The sequence below is a fragment of the Trachurus trachurus genome, assembly GCF_905171665.1.
Source record: "Trachurus trachurus genome assembly, chromosome: 10".
Lineage (NCBI taxonomy): Eukaryota > Metazoa > Chordata > Actinopteri > Carangiformes > Carangidae > Trachurus > Trachurus trachurus.
Genome location: NC_139894.1, coordinates 34,661,152 through 34,681,729, shown reverse-complemented (window position 1 = coordinate 34,681,729; position 20,578 = coordinate 34,661,152). Strand labels below are relative to the sequence as shown.

At 44.1% G+C, this 20,578-nt stretch overlaps 1 protein-coding gene across 3 annotated transcripts; it reads left to right on the top strand.

The window, feature by feature from the left end:
* Positions 1–207: 207 nt before the first annotated feature.
* On the top strand, positions 208–11,352 carry pcdh18b (protocadherin 18b). Of its 3 annotated transcripts, none has more exons than XM_083980595.1 (5): positions 208–2,722; positions 3,145–3,233; positions 3,607–3,776; positions 10,093–10,645; positions 10,814–11,352. In XM_083980595.1, exons 1-5 carry the CDS (start codon positions 218–220, stop codon positions 11,049–11,051), a joined length of 3,555 nt encoding a protein of 1,184 aa, XP_083836721.1. In that variant the 5' UTR covers positions 208–217; the 3' UTR covers positions 11,052–11,352. The 3 variants fall into 3 exon arrangements, with proteins under 3 accessions (XP_083836721.1, XP_083836722.1, XP_083836720.1); XM_083980596.1 differs by having other exon boundaries at positions 10,093–10,649; positions 10,830–11,352; XM_083980594.1 differs by having other exon boundaries at positions 10,093–11,352.
* The last annotated feature ends 9,226 nt before the right edge of the window (positions 11,353–20,578 follow it).

Here is a 20,578-nt window from a genome sequence, read left to right as displayed (position 1 = left end):
GTTTAGTGTAGATATATTTATTTATTTATTTATTTATTCCCTTTTGTGTTTTTTGCGGAGTTTTTTTTGCGGATAGTGAGCAGCAGCGGCAGCAGCAGCAGCGGATGACTCAACATGCCAGACTTCTGAGAAGAAACCTGCCCCCTTCCCTCTCTCCCCTCTCCCCGATATTATTTTTGCCTCTGTGGAAGTAATCACCGACCTATGCGCGCAGAAGATGGGGGCAAAAATGATCCAAACCAAGGGAAATATTTGCTCCGCGCCTCTGCTCAAACTCCTGCTCCTGGCTGCGCTGGCGCTCTGCTGCGCCACCGGTAAGACTTTGAGATATAAAGTTTACGAGGAGCAGAAAGTGGGCACGGTTATTGCACGGTTACGGGAGGACGTGGCCGGGGTTTTATCCAAACTACCGAGTTCCCTGACCTTTCGGTTCCGCGCTATGCAGCGGGGGAGTACGCCGTTCCTGTCGGTCCGCGAGGAGGACGGGGAGATCAGCATTGGCACCAAAATCGACCGCGAGAAGCTTTGCGAGAAAAACACGAACTGCTCGATCGAATTCGACGTTGTCACGCTCCCCACGGAGTACCTGCAGCTGTTCCATGTGGAGGTGGAAGTGCTGGACATTAACGACAACTCTCCGCACTTCTCCCGCGCCATTGTCCCCATCGAGATCTCCGAGAGCGCATCCGTGGGGACGCGCGTCCCGCTGGACGGCGCGGTGGACGCGGACGTCGGAGAGAACTCTTTGCACACTTATTCCTTAACGCCTAATAACTTCTTCAAGATCGAGGTGAGGACCCGGACCGACGGTGCCAAGTACGCGGAGCTGGTGGTGATGAGGGATTTGGACCGGGAGGTTCAGTCCAGCTATCAGCTCCAGCTCACGGCCTCGGATAACGGCGTGCCCCCCAAGTCTGGCTCCACTCTGCTGAAAATCAGCATTTCTGATTCCAACGACAACAGCCCAGCGTTTGATGAGCAGGCCTATATCATCAATCTGCTGGAAAACTCCCCCCTTGGGACTCTAATCATTGATTTAAACGCCACAGATCCAGACGAGGGCACTAATGGGAAAATAGTCTACTCTTTCAGCAGTCACATCTCGCCCAAAATCCTGGAAACGTTTAAGATAAACCCAGAAAACGGACACATTACTCTGATTAAAAAAGTGGACTTTGAAACAACGGCGTCCTACGAGCTGGACGTTCAGGCTCAGGATTTGGGCCCCAACTCCATCCCTGGACTTTGCAAAATCGTGGTGAAGGTGGTCGATGTAAATGACAACAAACCGGAGATAAACATCAACCTGATGACGCCCGGCAAGGAGGAAGTGGCCTACATTTCAGAGGGGGCCCCTGTGGACACCTTCATAGCTCTGGTGCGAGTCGACGACATCGATGCGGGGCTCAACGGCGAGGTGGTGTGCAGGCTGCACGGCCATGGCCACTTCAGACTCCAGAAGACGCACGAGAAGAACTACATGATCCTCACCAACATCTCGCTGGACCGGGAGAAGAGGTCGGAGTACAGTCTGACGGTCATCGCTGAGGACCGGGGCTCCCCCAGCCTGTCCACCATCAAACACTTCACCGTTCAGGTGCTGGACGAAAATGACAATCCTCCACGTTTCGAAAAGAGCCATTATGAGATCTTCAAATCGGAGAACAACTCTCCGGGAGCTTACCTGATGACGGTGGTGGCCTCAGATCCCGATCTGGGCACCAACGGCCAGGTGACGTACACCGTCGTAGACGCCCTGGTCCAAGGGAGCCCCATCTCCACCTACGTCACCATCGACCCGTCCAATGGCGCCATCTACGCCTTGCGCAGCTTCGACCACGAAGACGTCAGCAGGATCGCGTTCACGGTTCAGGCGCGCGACGGGGGAAACCCGGCGCTCTCCGCCAACACCACCGTCCTCCTGACCGTCCTGGACGAGAACGACAACCCGCCCATCATCCACTCCCCGTCCCTCCAGAACCACACCGCCGAGCTGCTGGTGTGGAAGTACGCGTCTCCGGGCCAGCTCATCACCGCGCTCAAAGTCACCGACCGCGACGCCGGCGCCAACGGAGAACTCAGCTGCGCCATAGTCGGCGGCAACGAGGACGGGCTGTTCGTGATGGACGCCCGGCGATGCGAGCTCAGAACCAACGCCAGCCTGGAGCAGGCCCCCCGGGACATAATGGAGATTAGGGTGGAAGTGCAGGACAGAGGTACCAGCCGGCTGTCCACCGGGGCCGTCCTCAGGCTGTCGCTTCAGGAGAACATGGACATCCTGCCCCCCCTCTACCCAACGGGCTCCAGCCAAGCCTCCATGGATCTCTCCCTCATCGTCATCATCTCCCTGGGCGCCGTTTGCGCTCTGCTGCTCATCGTCATGGTGATGTTCGCCACCGCCCGCTGCAGCCGCGAGAAGAAAGACCCCAGGCACAACTACAACTGCAGGGTGGCCGAGAACAGCTACCAGAACCACCCCAAGAAGCCCGCCCGGCAGATCCACAAGGCCGACATCACCCTGGTCCCCACCGTCAACGGGACTCTGCCGGTCCGAGCGCACCCTCGCTCCCCGTCGGCGTCCCCGGCGCCCGAGAGGGGCACCCTGGGGAGCAGGCAGAGCCACCACAGCCGCCAGTCCCTCAACAGCCTGGTCACCATCTCCTCCAATCACGTGCCGGAGAACTTTGCCCTGGAGTTGGCCCACGCCACACCCCCTGTAGAGGTAAGATAGGCTTCATTTACCTTAAACAATGATTACCTACAATTTAATTCCAATGCTAAACATATGACATATACAAATACACTTGTGTTATGCAGGTTTTATTTGTCTTATATTTAGTATTTGTTATGAATTTATCCCTCACTCCCACATCCTGTTACCTCCAGCCTTTTATGTCATGTTTTTGTTGACCATCACATTCAGTAGAAATCGAAAAAAAAAAAAAAAAAAGTCATACCAACCCCTTCCACCTTCAACACACACACACACACCTACATTATCCCCCACCCACCCCCCACCCTTTACATTGTCTTGTGGTCTTGCTTGTTTGACTCCATTCATTTTCCCCCTCTTCATTTTTTCCTTTTATTTTTGTCCTTTTTATTTCTTTTTTGTCCTTTTTTTTGTTTCTCTTGGGATTGTAGCAAGTCTCACAGCTTCTGTCCATGCTCCATCAGGGCCAGTACCAGCCACGACCAAGCTTCAGAGGCAACAAATACACCAGGAGCTACAGGTAATGCGAGTGCAAAAAGAAAATGATGCTTTTGAAAGCCTCTCGTTGTCAGACTTGTCAACGGAAGTTAAGTCGAGAAGTACGCGTACCCCTTTGTGACATCACGATGAAACGTTTCCACATGATTTTCTCTGTTGTCTGTGCTGTCATAAAGCCCCCTAACATCCGTATCCTGTAGCTTCCTGCTGTAGAGTCTGACTGTTTGCTCAATAACTGCGCATTTGCATAATTTTATGTAAAACCCCTTCTGCTCTCCGTGCACCTTATTATCCATCTGTAGCACATCATTCCCCTTTACCGTTTGATTATATTATTGACGATGATGAGCCGTCTATGAGAGATGTATCAAGTCCCCTGTGTGTCTTCCGTGCAGATACGCCCTGAACGAGATGGATAAGTTCAGTCTGAAGGACAGCGGGCGCGGAGACAGCGAGGCCGGGGACAGTGACTACGAGCCCGGCAGGGAGTCGCCCATGGACAGGCTCCTCGGTGAGGGCTTTACTGAGATATATGCCCCTGATGGCCAGCACAGACCGCATGCAGGTACACCCCCACCCCACCCCCCTCATCAGACACACCTCACAGCCCCTCCCTTCATTTCCCATCATCCCCTGACTGTGTCCTTACTGAATCTTAATCAGGTGTGCCTGATTTTATGAGGTAGCATTCACATTATTATTGAGTAAGCTTACCAACACCATGATGGATGTTCATATCATCATGTAGGTTGAAGACATGCAGGACACTTTGACAAAGTGATTTAAAAATGATTTTCTATTACTGCTAAATGCTGTTTCTGATTAATTTTCGGTTGATCTTCATATTGACCAATCATAATGATTCAACTTTAAAAGATTCACAATCATCAAGAGATGTCTGTGTAATTAATTATGAGAGACATCAACACTGCCCTACAAAGGCAAAGTGCAGTATCTGTAAAAATGCCAAACTGAGAAAAACAACTTTTTGTGTTTTTCATTGTCAGGTTTAAGCATCAAATTATGAATAACTATTTTGTGACCAATTTTTACTGTTTTATGGGAGATACTGCACTTTTGCCTTGGTTTTGCTGCAGATACTGCACTTTGGCTTGGTATTAGCTACAGATACGGCACTTTGGCTTGGTTTTCCTCCAATGGAATTATAGAGTAAATTATAGAATGTAGGGAGTACAGTACTCTTTGCAGATACTGCACTTTGCCTTGGTTTCACAGTGCTTTTTTGGATGGACAGCAAAATAAAAAGCCCAATAACAAAAAATTGAAAAACAAATATACTGTAGTTTGCCTTTGTAGGGCAGGTATAACATAATATAAAATACCATAAGAAGGCATAGCATAACTTAACATAATAAAACAAAACATAACATGATATAAACATGAACTATGGAGGATGATACACACTTAGGCAGTGTCCAAAGAAACTCACTATACAGTACAGTCCACCTTATGGTGAGTTTGCCATTTTGTAGTGCTGTCCAAATGTATAGTGATAATTATGATACATTAATAGTTTCCCATAATGCATCATGAAAAGCACTGTACAACTTACTTATATCCTCTTGCATTGCTCAAAGATGGAACAAAAAAAATAACATTGCAGGGGAAATTATCCAAGTAGCGTCTGAAAGTGTTTTTCCATCTTACCAATCAGCTCCTCTACATTGCACTCTGTGCAGAGTGCTCAGGGAGGAGTGAATGAATGAGTGATTAGACACACCCTTGATTTCACCCAGAGCGAGCCCTACAGAAATTAAGCGGAGCCGCGATAGGAGGAGAAGTGAGGATGTTGTTTCACAGTTCAGTCAGGTTTTAGAGCCAGGCATGTCCAAACTATTCCACAGAGGTTTTTTTGTTCCAACCAAGCAGCAGCACACCAGACTCGACTCATTTAATCAACTGATCTCAGTCTTCAGACAGTTGATTGGTCCAAACTGTGTGCTCTTGATTGGTTGGAACCAAAAAGCTGCAGCCACACACGGCCCCTTGTGGAATAGTTTGGACGTGCACGTTCAAGGCTGCAGAGAGGGATCACCGCAGGACAAGTGACCATATACCGAAAATATAAGCAAATAAATAAATAAAGGTAATGCAAAACAAATATTATCTTATCACCTTTGGAAAAATAGAACTCAACAGGATGCCTCAAAGGAATCCACATCCTATAAACCTTGCTCTCCAGCATTTCTGGCATGACTGTTGTGTTCGGCATGGCAAGCTGCCTGCATGTGCATGGGCCTGTTCACACTAGAGCTGCAACAGTTAACTGATCAATCGAACAAAAATCGATTATTAAATTGATAATTGAAAAATCGGTTTGAGTAGTTTGTTAGTTTTTTGAAGAAAAGAAGTCAAAATTCTCTGATTTCAGCTTCTTAAATGTGAATATTTCTGGTTTAGTATCTCTTTGGTTTGTGGACAAAACGAGACATTTGAAGACGTCATCTTGTGGTTTGGGAAACACTGATTGACATTTTTCAACATTTTATTGACCAAACTACTAATAGATTAATCGTTTAAATAATCAAAAGATGAATCGATAATGAAAATAATGGTTGGTTGCAGCCCTAGTTCACACGTCACCACTCAGTCTCCCCTCACCATCATGGAGCTCTTCTGATCATCTGATCCTCCATTCTGTGCACTTGTTGAACATTGATTGACTTCCGTAGACTCTTATGTAGACTCTTCATCAAATATCCGGCAGGGTTTCACAGTTGGAGGTAGCGGGGTCACACTCGGTGGCTCCTCTTGTCCGTCGGCCTGTCTCTGCTACCGTCAGGCGGGTTTTTGCGAGCTGCCACAGCTGCTTTTATCGCATCATCCCTCTCCTCCCAGAGCTCCCGCTTCTTTTCTTTTTTTTTTCCCAGCCAGCTTCCCACACAGCCATCACCAGACACTGCATTTGAGCTACATCCCAATTAAAGTAGACCCAGACGGGCAGACAATCTCATCACTATCACCTCCTCCCCCCTCCCCTTTCCTTTATAGCTTTGTGGAGGAGCTGTGCTCGTTAGTCACTCTTCTTTTTCCCCCCACCTTCAAGCCTTCACTTTCAGCTGTCCAAAATGATGTCCTTGTGCTCCTCTGATAAAAAAAAAAAAAAGAGGAGGCATTTAATTGCCATGTGACGAGTAGTTGCTATGGAGTCGGCTCTGAGTTGCGCTCCCTGAAGAGCATAATTACATCTCAAAGCTCACCTTTCTCCTTCTATATGTCCACGCCGCCTCCCGCCCCTGTGTCCACTGCAGCATAGATGATTTCAAACAGTGTTTAGCCGGTGCCCTGTCATTACCGCTAGATGTGGCAGCAGAGGTTGCACAAAGGGAGAAGGAGGTAGAAAGTCTTTGTGCTTCATCTTGATGCACTGAAGAACACTTTTAAGAAAATACCAACTTTTTGAAAAAGATAAGAACTTAATAGCAGCTGCTTTGTTCTCCCACTTTTTGAAAAAGAAAGAGTCTTTTTAGACTTTGGAGGGATTATTTTTTCTTATTGTCTGTTTGCCCTATGAGAGAATGATGAGAAGATTAAGTTTGAAACAAAAGCTGGAGTCATGGTTATTCTTACAAAGATACTAAGGATGTGGCTCCATCACTACATTTTTATTTTATAATGCATTCCTCTAAAAGAAGGTTTTCAGCTCCGAAAAACAAAGTCTGACCCCCCCATCTGGGATAGCATGGATTGAGATAGTATTGAGATAGTAGTCTAATGCTCCTGTGCATGTTCTGCCTGTCTACATTGGTTTTCTCCAGCTTCCTCCCACAGTCCAAACACACACACTAGGTTAATTGGCAGGTCGGAATTGGTTGTGAGTGTGTGAGGATGTTTGTCTCTATGTGGCCCTGTGACTGCTGACCTGACCAGTTTATGTCAGCTGGGACTGGCTCCAGCCTGCACAGATTAGTAGTATAGACACCGTATCGATGGGAGTGGGTGGAAGAGAAAAAGTGCTTGTTGAAAAAAAAAAAAAAATCTCAATTAAATAAAATGTTGTGACAGAAAGGAGTTTTTTTTTGTTAGCTGGGATCCACAGACACTGATGTACAGATGGTCAGAGCACTGACAGCAGCTTCTTCACCGTCACCTGAACACTGGCTAAAAATAAGCTGCGTGTCAGGCCTGACCCTGTTCTGATTTTGCATAATGAATGAAGAGTAAACAGTGTTGTCACATTCAGGCAGGGGTGTGGGAGGACACATACTGCACACAGCGGTGACTTTCTAAGGCAGGTGAAAGGAGTGCCGTTGGGTTGCATTATGGGAAGTGTGTTGACCCCCAGGCAGGGAAATCTCAGCTTCTGCTGCTTCCTGTACAGTAACAAGTGATCAGGAGAAAGTTGCCTCAGTGTTCTGGAGCCTTTGACTGTGATTTTTTAGATAGAACAACCAGTCAGACTGTGTTGCACAAAGCAGTTTAGTCCTCGGCTGCCTTCAGATGGACTGTGGTATAAGGAAATCTGAGTTAATTTAGAGCAAGACTGAAAGTGCTCAGCTCTGTTTTCCTCAGAATAAAACATTTTTTGAAATAATTCTACAGTCGGATTGTACTTAAGAAATGCAGTGAAGAGTGAAACAATGAAAAGACAAATCTCATTTGTGGAAGAAAAAAATTACAAACACTAAACCCTCTTTTCGTTACTGAGGTAATGTTGGTCTTAGGCCTGAGTTCGGCTGCTGCTCCATGCCAGAAATAAAAGTAGAAGCTGTTTTATGTTAAAATCCAATAATTTTTTCCACATTAAACACTCAGCAGCAACTCAGTCATGTATTCCCCAAATAAACCAGCCTGATAATTTATTGGCACGTTAATCAGTCAGTAAATGAGTTGAATTGACACTGCAGTCAGTCAGACAGACAGGCTTTCAGTTAATGTTTGCCTGACACATTATTTCTTTCATTTTTGCACACAAATCAGTCGAGTTAAATCTTTCATTTTTTAGTCTTTCATCAGCAGGGCACCCAATCTGCCGCTGCCCCCACGCTGTTTTTCTCCTTCCAGTGCATCCAAATGCACATTTCATCTGCTCTAAGATGTATTATAAATGTTCCTTTCATGTTAATGAGGGGATAATGAAGTCCCTCAATAGCTTGGCTGAAAAGCGCCGCGCTCCTTTAATGAAGGCTTTAAGTTGGCATATTTGATTTGTCTAATTTATTCTTCAGAGATTTCCTATTTGAAGATTTAATATTGAAAAGGGCGACTTGAAAGGGAAAAATGCAGGGCTTTTAGAGGAGGAGTTATTTTGAATGGGTAATAAGCATTGATCGGCCTTGCTGAATTGTCTCTATGTGGTAAATACATTTGAAGGTAGCAGGCAGTGCTCCTGCAGAGAGCCTTTCAGACTAATTAGGGCAGATTTCCACTGTGTTTCCTGAGACAATGCAGCAGAAAACACCTGAGGAGAGGCAGGATGGACGGAAAAAGACTCTGTCAGGAGTCGTCCTTACATCCCTTTGATTGCACTCATGGTTCTATGGTTCGCACTCATGTAGTAGCAGCCACAACATAGTATAAGTCTGCATTTATCTTCTGCTAGATACATTTGATTATTTAGTTGTGTGTAATTAAAACCTTTAGCTGCATCAGTTTCTTTTACCTTTCTATTGTCTGGGCTCTGCAATTATTCCAATTTGATTTTCAATTACAATCTATGTCGAGACACAATACGAAAACAAGACAGAGATAAAACGGCTATTGTGCCAATTGTTTTCAACAAAATTTGTTTTCTTTTCTCAGTATAATACTGCTTCCAAAATCAGTGAGCAATTGTGTTAAATAATTGCAATCTCAGTATTGATAAAAAATAATCGTGGAGCTGATTTTGACTCTGATTATTGTCTTTGTATTGCCTCACGACGAGGGTTTGTGGTCTTTGCGCAAACCAGTGTTTGTGTGAGCTGCTGTTTGGAATGAAAGAAAAGTTCAGTGACAGAAGACTCAGAGAGAGTAGAGTAGAGTCAATGATGATGTACATAATCAGATTGTTTGTATGGGCATAGTTGATGTCCTGCCCTACCATTCCTGCTGAGGCAGTCAGTGCAGCATCTTACAGTAAGACAACCAACCACATGGCAGCACCATTGTTACCAAAGGCTTATTTTTTTCTCCTTATATGTTTATATTTGATTGTTTTTTTCTATAACTGGCAATGCAGAGTGAAAATCCATGTAGTCAATCATATTGGTTCAGTGCTTCATATCCACTCTAACACATTATCCCCACATTAACAAAGCTTCAAGTCAAAGTTATCACCAGCTTACTAATCTTTGTTTCTGCATTACACATACACACATACACACTCTGAACAATCCAAGGACAACCTCATGTAGAGTTAAAACAATTGGGTGATTAATTTATAATTTGATCAACAGAAAATTATTTGGCAATAGTTTTGATAATTAATGAATTGTTTCTTTAGCCTGTTTTCAAATGACAAAAAGTTAGTTTCATAAACTTAGCCTATTTTGATTCTTTCTTCTTGTTACTGGTTTGACAAGTCTAGGTCAGTTCTGGCTCTTGGAACTTGTGATGTTCTGACCTTTCTGATATAAGTTGCAGCCCAAAGTGTAAACACACTACAATGAGCTGGTGTCAGTAGACTTGTCAAGACCTGATCCTAGTATCGAATGGCCACAGGCAAAGAAGTTTGCCAGAGTAAAATGAAATGGGCAGTATTTTGATTGAGGTCAAAAAACCTTCTGATCAAAGACATACAGCGGATTAGGAATCAAGTCAGATACATAATGAATATTTCTGTTGGTATATAAGGAATTGGGGTTTTATGTGACCATGTGTGCAGCTCACTGTTCCTGATTACTAATGAGTTTTTCTCTTTTTGTGTCTTTTCTATGCAGCCATGAGGCTCTGTACGGAGGAGTGTCGTGTCCTGGGTCACTCAGATCAGTGCTGGATGCCCCCCCTGGCCTCCCCTGCCTCGTCCTCCTCCGACTACCGTAGCAACCTGTACATCCCTGGAGAAGAGGCCAGTCAAGCTGCCGACCTCGCACAGGAAAAGACCCCGCAGCCCTGCACCGACGCGGGGACCGCCCGCAACCAGAGCTTCTCCACCTTTGGCAAGGACCTGAACGGCGAGGACGGTGAAGAGGATGGGGGAGAGGGCAGCGGCGGGAGCGGGGACAGAGACGAAGACCTGTGCGGGACCACGTCGCTGCTGTCGGAGATGAGCAGCGTGTTCCAGAGGTTGCTGCCCCAGGGTCTGGACTCGTACGTCCAGGTCAACGAGAACCAGAAAGGGAGCAGCCTGAGCGGCGTGGGCGTCCCCATGACGGGCTCTTTAGATCGCAGGAGGGGACACCTACCGGGCAAGCCCAGTCCCTCCGTCCACCAGCAAGGGGTGGCGGCCTGGGCGGCCAACACCCACTTCCAGAACCCGGGAAGCAGCATCGGGCCGTCCGGCCACCACCAGGGGGGCAGCTACCACACCCTGAAACCCAGCACCAAGCTGGGCTCCCAGAGCAACAGCCACAAGGGGCTTCAGGCCCCCAAGAACAGCCCTCAGAACAGCTGCCACGCTCCCAAATCCCACAGCAGCCCGCTGCTCACGGCGCTGGTCAGCCCCACTCTGATGCAGCCGTCCCCGGCCCCCGTCGCGGTACCGGTCCCGCTCCCGGGGCCCTCCTCCAAGTGGCTGCCCGCCATGGAGGAGATCCCGGAGAACTACGAGGAGGACGACTTTGACTCTGTGCTCAGCCACCTGCAGGGCAAACGCAGCGACAGCCGGCACGAACTGGTGGACGCCAGCGAACTGGTGGCCGAGATCAACAAACTCTTACAGGATGTCCGGCAGAGCTAGACTTCCTCTTTATTTTTTATTCCCCTATATTTATTCACCACCCACTGACTACTTCCTTTTACTTTCACAATAAAAGCGAGGAACTGTGGGTGGCAAAAGGACAAAGAAGTAAGCCCGAAATGAGAAACAAAGACAAAAACTGCAATTGCAATTGTCGTTAAAGTTGCATTTCTAATGTAATAATTGTGTTTTGTGAATGCTAATTATCCAAAAAAAATGTTTGTAATTGTTGGTTTGGTACACAATGTACACTATGTGACGGTATTTATCTTTGTATTTTAAAAATACATTTGTATACTTATATTTATAAAAAAAAGTGTATATAAACTTAATCAGAAGTCTATTTTTATATTTTGAATGCATGTTGAGTAAAGAAGCATTGAATCAAGACTTTGACATGCGATTGACATTCTACGTATTTAAATTGTCTTTTGTATTGTGATTTTTTTTTTTTTTGTCACTACGATATGTATACATGAATATATTAATGGACACTTGTCTTTGTGATCTGTTGTGGGGAGGGGGAGGGTACACAAATAAAATAATACACAAACATTATTCAGTGTATGGCTCATATTGGAGTTTTGCTGTGATTTCTTTACTCCAGTGTCATTATAATGAAAATTGTGAGTGCTGGAGTGGAATAAAAAATGGATTAAGACAGTAAGGTACAAAAGGCATATTTGATTTGTGAATAAAAACACAACATAAAAAACAATAAGACAAAAACAATACAGTGCATTTTCTGTTGACTGATGGTCCCTCATGTTACACACAAACCAAGACAAAACAAGTATGAAGTGCATGTGCATGACCAAAAGCTCTGGAGCAGCCACCAACTGGCCCTTGTGGCTGCTGAAGACATAACACTGGGCAGGAAGAGAATTCAATAATGTTCTTATTCAGTACATTTAGTCAATTAACTGGTCGATCAGGATGGATGAACAACAATTTATCAATGCTTATGAATGTGCTCTGGGCCCTCTTAGATCTTTGTAAACTGAGTATAATATGCCACCTGATTGAAGAGCATCCAGCCAGTATCATAGACTGATGTTCACTGTAAAGTCCAGTAGAACCCTGCACCCTTCATCCTCATCTCCACATAAGCATTTTCTTTTTTTGTCAATGTTTGAAATCTGTAATACCCTCCTGCTCATATGTGAAATGCTGAACGGCTCGATGCAAACCAGGGTTTATGTCTCTGGCTGTGCAGTCTGTCGGCAATCTGACTCACAAAAGGATCAAACTTGGATCTATTGGTTGCTGATGGGAAAAATCTGGTGTGGAAGCAGATGGAAATAGCTGCTGTGAAGAGGCATGGAGAGCTGGTGAGAGTTTCATGGGGAGGTTTGGATTAGACAGAGACAGAGCAAGATAATGGGTGACACCTAGAGGTTGGCCGTGCATGCTGTAAAACCAGTGACTGGCCCAGCTCCTAACCACCACATAACCACTGCAGCACCGAGCCCTGACATGGAGCCGCAGACAGGAGAGATACGGCCACACAGAGCCCCCTGGAGGACAAATCACCGCACTGCAGCTTTCACAGAAAACAGAACAGATAGGACATTACTGTTCAACCCAGCCAACCAAACAAACTAGAAGTTAAAGTTAAATTAGCAGTTAAAGTTAACTGGAGTCCTGAACAATTACCCAAGTGTCCTTGTTATTTAGCACTTTTTTTTTAAATTCCTCCTTTCTTTTTTTGTGATCAACTGTTTTATTCGATTTCCCCATACTTACCGGTAAACAGATGAGGCAGGATCAGTCAACAACACAGACAAGCATGCACCTAAAGTGGTACCACGTGTCCGTCCAGAGCATGCAGGTAGTGCAAGAGGCACAGTAATTCTCCTAAATCCAGATAAATAAATGTAAAAAAATTACTGATCACTCCCAGATTATGAATATGAACCAATTTAGATGCTGACCCCCCTAAACCGACGCATCATCCCCCCAAAATAAATAATAAGAATAAGAATAAACAAATCAAATTAGACAATACAGGTTTTAGCTTTTGCCTGTGAACATGAAATAAGTGTCTTGAAGAGTTTTACAGTTGTTTAAATTGACCAACATTCAAATGCCAAGTAAAATCTTTTCCCCTTCTATTTCATACCTGCAAAATAGTATTACTTTTATTATCACACCCATCGTACAGTTTGCGCTCTCTGGACTTTCTATCTACCTCTGTCCCCAGCATTCATGTACTCTGCTCCCTCTGGCTGGACCAATCTCCAAAAAACACTAAAACTACAGGCATTTATCACCATTTCCAGACTTAACAGCTTTTTAATGGCAAATTCTGGAGTGTGTAAATGTTTTACTGTATAGTATTTTAGCATCACTGGATTAGTGTTCTTTTAGTGTGTATGGTTGTGCATTGTTCTGTTCTATCTTGTTTGATTCAACATAATCTCTCTTCCCTCAGGATCCCCTGGTACAGCCCTCTCTTCCTCCTTCTCTTCCCCCTATACCCACACCGGACTGTAGGACATAGGGCTTTGGACGTCATTTGTTTTTTTTCTCTTTTTTCTCTCACTCTCATGTCTGTCCCTTCTTCTGTGTATATCTTGTTTGCTGCCTTCTTGGCCAGGCCTTGCTTGGAAAAGAGATTTTTTTTTATCTCAAGCAATCTGCCTGGTAAAAATAAAGGTAAGATCATCTTAGAATGTGAACAGCATTCAGAGATGCCACAGATGCCAATGGGTTGGCTAAGGGGTCCTGCTTCACTAGTGAAAGTATCCAAAACAGGTGCTCATTGGATCCAAGGTCACATCATGAAATCAAAAAGAATGGTTAGACTTGTCCTCAGTTTAGTGTTCACTGTTCACCATACCCAAGAAATTACCAAGGCACACTATTGTGTAAGTTAAAAAGCCTTTAATTCACTGGCTTAAAGCATATGTGCAGACTTTATCTGTTGAAAACTGAGGACAAGTCTAACCATTCTTTTTATCTCAGTATTTAGAGGTGCTCTAATAGTGTCCAGACAATTCTATCTTCTACTCAGAGTGGAGTTCACTTCCTGATAAAAAAAAAAGATAACCCTCGTTCTAACATGCACTTATCAATTAGTCAGCCTGATGCCAGTTCAACATACGCTCACAGCCATGGCTGCAGTCGAACCGTCAGAGCTGGAACATGTCCTTATCACTCCCAGTGCAGCACAAGGCACAATTAAATACCAAATTAAAAGCTAATTAGTGTGAAGACTTCAGCTGCACAATGTGAAACACGCAGAGAGAGAGAAATGCACAACATGTTTTGCATCCTAAGATCCCAATCATATCCTCTCAGTCCTCATAGTTCATGCACAACATAACAGTTTTTATAGAACAGACTACACACACTGCATTAAAGGATCAGTGTGTAGCATCTCGAGGGATCTACTGGCATAACAATAAGCTATGATGTTCATAAGTGTGTTTTTGTTAGTGTATAATTACCTTGTTAGCTTAGAATGAGCATATGCATGAATATATACAGTATATAGGTATACATGCTGTGCTGGCTGAGTACATCGACATTGCTGTCATGTTGGACCAGGCAAGACCGACCTGTACTGATTCAAACGGATGTACAGCCATATATGTACTATATAACACTAATATACTATATAACACTAATATTCCACATGTACAGTAAGGTTACTTTTTAGCACAGTCTAAATGGAAATATTATCCTCCCTCTCTGGGATCAACAAAGTTGCATCTTATCCTTACACAAAGCAAAGTGACTATAATATTGTCTGACTATCTTACTGTGTTGCACTGATATGATCCTACATCCCATACATACTCCAGAATGGACAAACTAGTCACTCGGATCATTATGGGAAAGCTTCACATGTGTCAACACATGGTTCTCCTGCCTACACGCTTGGATAGTAGTGGGTGAGGAGAGGGATTTTCAGTTGGCTGCAATCTGCAGCCTCACCACAAGATGTCAGTGAATTCTACACACTGCTCCTTTAAAGTGTCTAAGAAATGACTGGAGAGGGAACAGACATGTTAGTTGGTAAGTGGACTTGTTTTTTCTGCATTAATTAAGAACCAAAATATAAGTTTAGTTAAATGCGGAATTCATACGTGGAAAAGAAAGAAAAAACATGGCAGCAATTCTCCAAACTGATTTTTTGATTCTGTTATTCTTCTCAAATGACAGTGTCTGTGATCTGAGGCTGAGAGAGAGAGAGAGAGAGAGAGAGAGAGAGAGAGAGAGAGAGAGAGAGAGAGAGAGAGAGAGAGAGAGAGAGAGTTGATGTGCAGAAAGAGAGATTTATCAGTGTTGACTGACTCAACAAGAAAGAGAGTATACAACAGCAAACAGCTGATTGATGAAATTCATCGGATGCTGAAATATTACACTGTGCTTCAACTCAGAGTGTCTCCCTTCCAATTGGAGATGTTCTGAGTAAAGACTTTGTATGTTGATATCACCAAACCAAATGTTCTCATCCTACCCCAGTCCCACACACACACACAGAGGGGGGAGGGGGGTGTTTTATCTAAAGCTTCATTCTCTCCACTCTGGCAGCCATACAATTCCAGTGTGTTTGTCAGATTGTCAGCTTCAAGGCTTACATGTAAATAAACTTCATGAATATTCTGAGACAACAAAAGGAACAGGCTTATTCAACTGAAGACATAGACGTATTTCTCCAGGTCAATAAACCCTCCTGCATTCTCATAAAACAATAGGATCATCTTCTGGTACCACATCAACAGGAAAAGAAAGGAAAAGTGTCTCCTCAGGGAAGAATAATTTTCACCTCCTTCCTGACACCTGCACTCGTGGTGGAGGTGACTTCATGTGTTGGTCTTTGTGGCATTTAAGAGTTTAAAAGCAGGTGAGTTGAACTTTAATATGAAAGAGACTGTAAGATAATGTTCATTTTCCATGATGTGTACTGATGATTTCATAGATTGTAACACAACAACAATATTACATAACTTCTTTCCAGCCCATGTAGAAACATTACATGCAATTTGAAAATGTGGCTCAATGAATTCCATACAATATGAAAGCTATTTCATGATTTTTGAACATTGCATGCACTGGAGCTGAACTTTTCACCTCACAACCCTTGAACTTGATTGAATTCAAAATGGATAAAATTGAATTTTTTTCCTCTCAATCTAAATTCAATAAATCAATTAGATTTTTCTTTTTTGTGAACTGCGTTACAGCTGGGTCACACACTTAACATGATCATTTACACAACCTCATAAGGAAGTTATTTGTACAAAAGTGTATTTAAAAATAAAACTGGCAAAAAAAAGGAGAAGATGGAGGGAAGGAGGAAAGGAGGGGGAATGGGGAGGGAGAGAGAGAGAGAGCTGGAACAAGAGCACTGGCCCACTGGCTGGCACAGGTGTGTGTGTGTCTATAGGCAATCAGCCTAGTGGGATCAGCAACAAGGTCAACAGGAAACACCAAAATAAAAGTCCAACACTGTGTAACACCAGTTTTACAACAAAACTCAGGTCCATAATTCAGCACTTTGGCAGCTATTTGAGAGTTCTCTTGTAATTCTCTGCTATGTACAGTGTTCATTGTCAAATGAAAGGGCAATAATGATCCACCACTATTTCATATACCACAGTAAAACTAGTTTTTACTACTAAAATTAGTGGGGGCTTTTTTGCCTTTTTAATTGACAGGACAATAGAGAAAGAAAGGAAATGGGGGGGCAGAGAGAGGGGAAATGACATGCAGCAAAGGGCACACTAAGGGAATCCAACCGGAGCTGGCGGCAGCCAGGACTGTAGCCACTGTATATGGGACGCCTGCTCAAACTACTGAGGTATCGACTCCCCATACAGAGGACAGTTGTTATCTAAACTGTACTAAAAGCAACACGTATTGTTTAGATCAGTCAACTCATTTTAGCTGAGGGGCCACATACAGTGCAATTTGATCTCAAGTGGGCCGAATTTCAACAATATAATGCCACTTCTGCCATGTCATTTTCATCCCACGGGCCCGGTTGGACCCTCTGGTGGGCCAGTTTTGGCCCGCAGGACGTATGTTGGACACCTCCAGTTTAGATGGATCTTTACCACGACTTCTGTGGTGTGTGTTGTTTTGTTGCAGGTACCTGATCAGGTGGAGCTGGATGCAGATGGTAACTGTCCTAAAATACCTACTCTGGCTCTCAGGAGGCTCCCTCCACCTTTGCACTGCTTTGTATTCTTTTTCCTCTTTCTCTGTTATCCTGGTCCTAGCTCCATCCACCAGAGTTTCTTTCTTTTTCTGAAATTCTTGTTGTCTTAGTTAAGTAAGAACTAATTCCTGTTAAATAAAATTCCTTTCTTTTGGTTACATCCATGTGGGTGTTCCTATATTAGCCCTGGCTCCTGAGCCATTATAAATAAGGGCCTTGTCCCACTGGAGAACTAGGCTGCTAAATTTGTTTACGTGAAATTTGTTTCAGGTGAAACATTGTTTGGGGACTTCTTGTCTTGTTATTGTCAGTGTTTTATTGTAAGTTGTCTAGACGCCAGCTGGAATGCAGTGCAGTTGGAGTTGGTTCCATGTGTGGTGAAGTCAGCACTGGGAATTACCTTTATTTGTACTTGTGTAGGACGCTTGCCATGGCAGGTTAATTGCTTTGTTGTAGTGTCTGGTGACATATGGTGAGCTATTTGCAGCTCAGTGTAACATGACTGAGCTACTTCCCTGATAGGACGCAGAGTGTTTCTACTCCAGGATCCACTGTTTAATGTGAGGAGTGAGAGGAGCAGCGGTCAGAGAAGTCGTATAGCGTTGGCAGACTCTGGTCATTTTGCCACGGTAGTCAGGTATAGTATCAATTTATTCTTTCAAATGAATATGAGAAGTTACAAAAACCTGGCTAGTTCTGTACATGAGCTGTTTTATTTGGTATTACCGTGCCTTATCTTTATTTCTAAACCTCTAAAACTCTGCTGTATCAGCATCACTCAGGCTCATATCTTGGCGGAGCATCCTCCATCGGTCAAATGATGACCCAATGTTTACTTTAGTTTTGTTGCATCTCCTCTTCATCTCTTCCTTTCCAGTACCAGACTTGCATTTTCTTTCGACCTTTGCCGGTGGGGCAAACAGAGGCCGCTGAATTCATGTAATGTTACTGTATTATAGCTGAGAGTGACCAAGTGAGTGACCAATCACAGCCATGCGGACCGTATGGCTGTGATTGATTGGTCACTTTCTTTGCAGGCCTGCAGCTCTTCACATTGTGTATGGTCGTACTATTGGGCCATAAACACCATCTAAATTATGTTAATTATATGATCAATCTTTCTCAACATCAACCATAGTTTTAAGACAATCTTATTATCACCTGGCTTTAATGTGAACCACTAGGCCATGTTATACATTCTTTCATTAACTTACCAGGAAGACAGCCATCATGCTCAGCACCAAGTTGTGTTACAGTAAGCCAGGTCACTGAGCTACCACATCTGTCAACACCAAGCTAGACATTTATTTACTACACACTTTACCACATTTTCTATTTACATAAATGAAGAGCTGAATTTGAACGCATTTAGTGCAATAAATGCGGCTTCAGTTTATGTTTCATTGTGTAAATAGCTAAAAAGAACCTGATAAGAGTACATTATTGAGACACCTCATACATCACAGTAAACACAAGTGCATTAGTGTATGTGTGTGTGTGTGTGTGTGTAAACATGGAGTGAATGTACTGGCTAGAAAGCTTCTAGCCACAGTGGGAGGTGTGCTATCCACAAATACACACACACACACACACACTGATGGTAGGGTTGCCAGTGCTTAGATAATGGGCCATCAGCTCGACAATAGCTGTGTGGATATGTGTGTGTGAATGTCTTATTGTCTCTGTGTGTATGTGTGCGTCTTTATCTTTTAGTGCCTTCCATTTTGAGTGTGAGCATTTCTGATGTCAAGATTGTGTTGTGTAATGATGTGCATGTGCTGCGACGCAGAAGTATTGTGTATTGTATGAGTGAGTGTAATTGTGGTTGTTGAATGTCCAGTACGTACCTATGTACCTTGCACCAATGATTTATCAGTCTCTGTGTGTAAGCAGTGTTGAGGCAGTCCATTGTGTGCGTGCGTGCGTGTGTGTGTGCATTAGGACTCAATAACCAGTGTAATCTCCCTGTATACGGCAGTAAACACCTTACTGACTCTCCGACTACTCTCTGTGGACACACTGAGGCTGCCCACAGCAGATCAGCTCCGGATTGCTGATGTGTGTGCATGTGTGTGTGTGTGTGTGTGTGTGTGTGTGTGTGTGTGTGTGTGTGTGTGTGTGTGTACACAAAGTTGATGGAGGTGTTATTGTGTGGGAGTTTATAACTTTAAATGTACAGAACCATGTCCACTGAATAAGAAAACAAAGTCTAGTCTATGGTTTCCTGCAACAGCCAGTTGTTATAGTATCTCAGTGAGTTAACCCCATTAAGGTTGAGCATTTCCAGCATTTTTTTTTGGCCTCATTCCCCTTTTTTTTAGTTCACTTGTTGCCACTTTTGCCCCTCCACAAGGCCTCCATGTATACCATTTATTTATTACCCATATTTACATCTGGGTTTGTTATGTTACTTCCCACCTTCCCTTTCCAAGCCGAGTTGTTACACCTAGCCATACCCTCCGAGTATTAAGTGCATAGCAGGATTGACAGGTGTAACTGGCCAGATATGGGAAAATGATCAAAAGTTGTTTCCAAGCATATGACATGTAGGGCTCTACTTTCGTAAACTAGCGCAGGTGCAGCGGATAAGGCCTGCGCTCCGCGTTCGCTTCGCCAACGGGGAGTAGTCAGGAGCAGTTTGCAATTTTCCTTCGAAGCGCAGCGGGGCGCATCCCGCCTACTTCCCTCCCACCGGCGCAAATGGCATAGAGGGAGGAGAGAAGGCGTGGAGTGGGTTTGACACAGCCGAGTCAGATCTTCACCAATCAAATGAGCTCCTCTCCTCGCCTTTAAATCCGCCGCGGCGGACGTTTGATTTCACCGTGGAAGAGAAGATTTGAATCAGCACATACAGATTGCAGCATACACATTCAGCACATCTATATAGATTGTCCTGTCACACTGATGACAGATCAAAGGCTGCACAGATGAAAGATGAGGATGGATTACTGCTGTGTTGACACTACACGAGTATCTGCTATATTTATGTATTTACTTATTGATTTATTGAGCCGCATCATCACGCGACCATAACAAATAAAACTGAAAACAAATAAACTATCATCTCTCACAGCAAGTTAGACGGGAGGAAACTGATGTTCTGGTCCGGTCCAAGCTGGCAGTGTCCGGTCGCGCGAACAGACCTCACACAGCTCCAGCTCTGCCCCACTGACATGTCTCCGTAACCATGGCTACCACATACACTAATCAGGAGAACTGCGGTCCAAAGCGGCGAGATGGGGACAAATGAAATTGCAACACAAATTATATGTAGTTTTGAAATATTCTACATACTACTATACAGAAAATAATAACCACTGGGGATCAGCAATAACATAATGTGTTTGCACGTTTT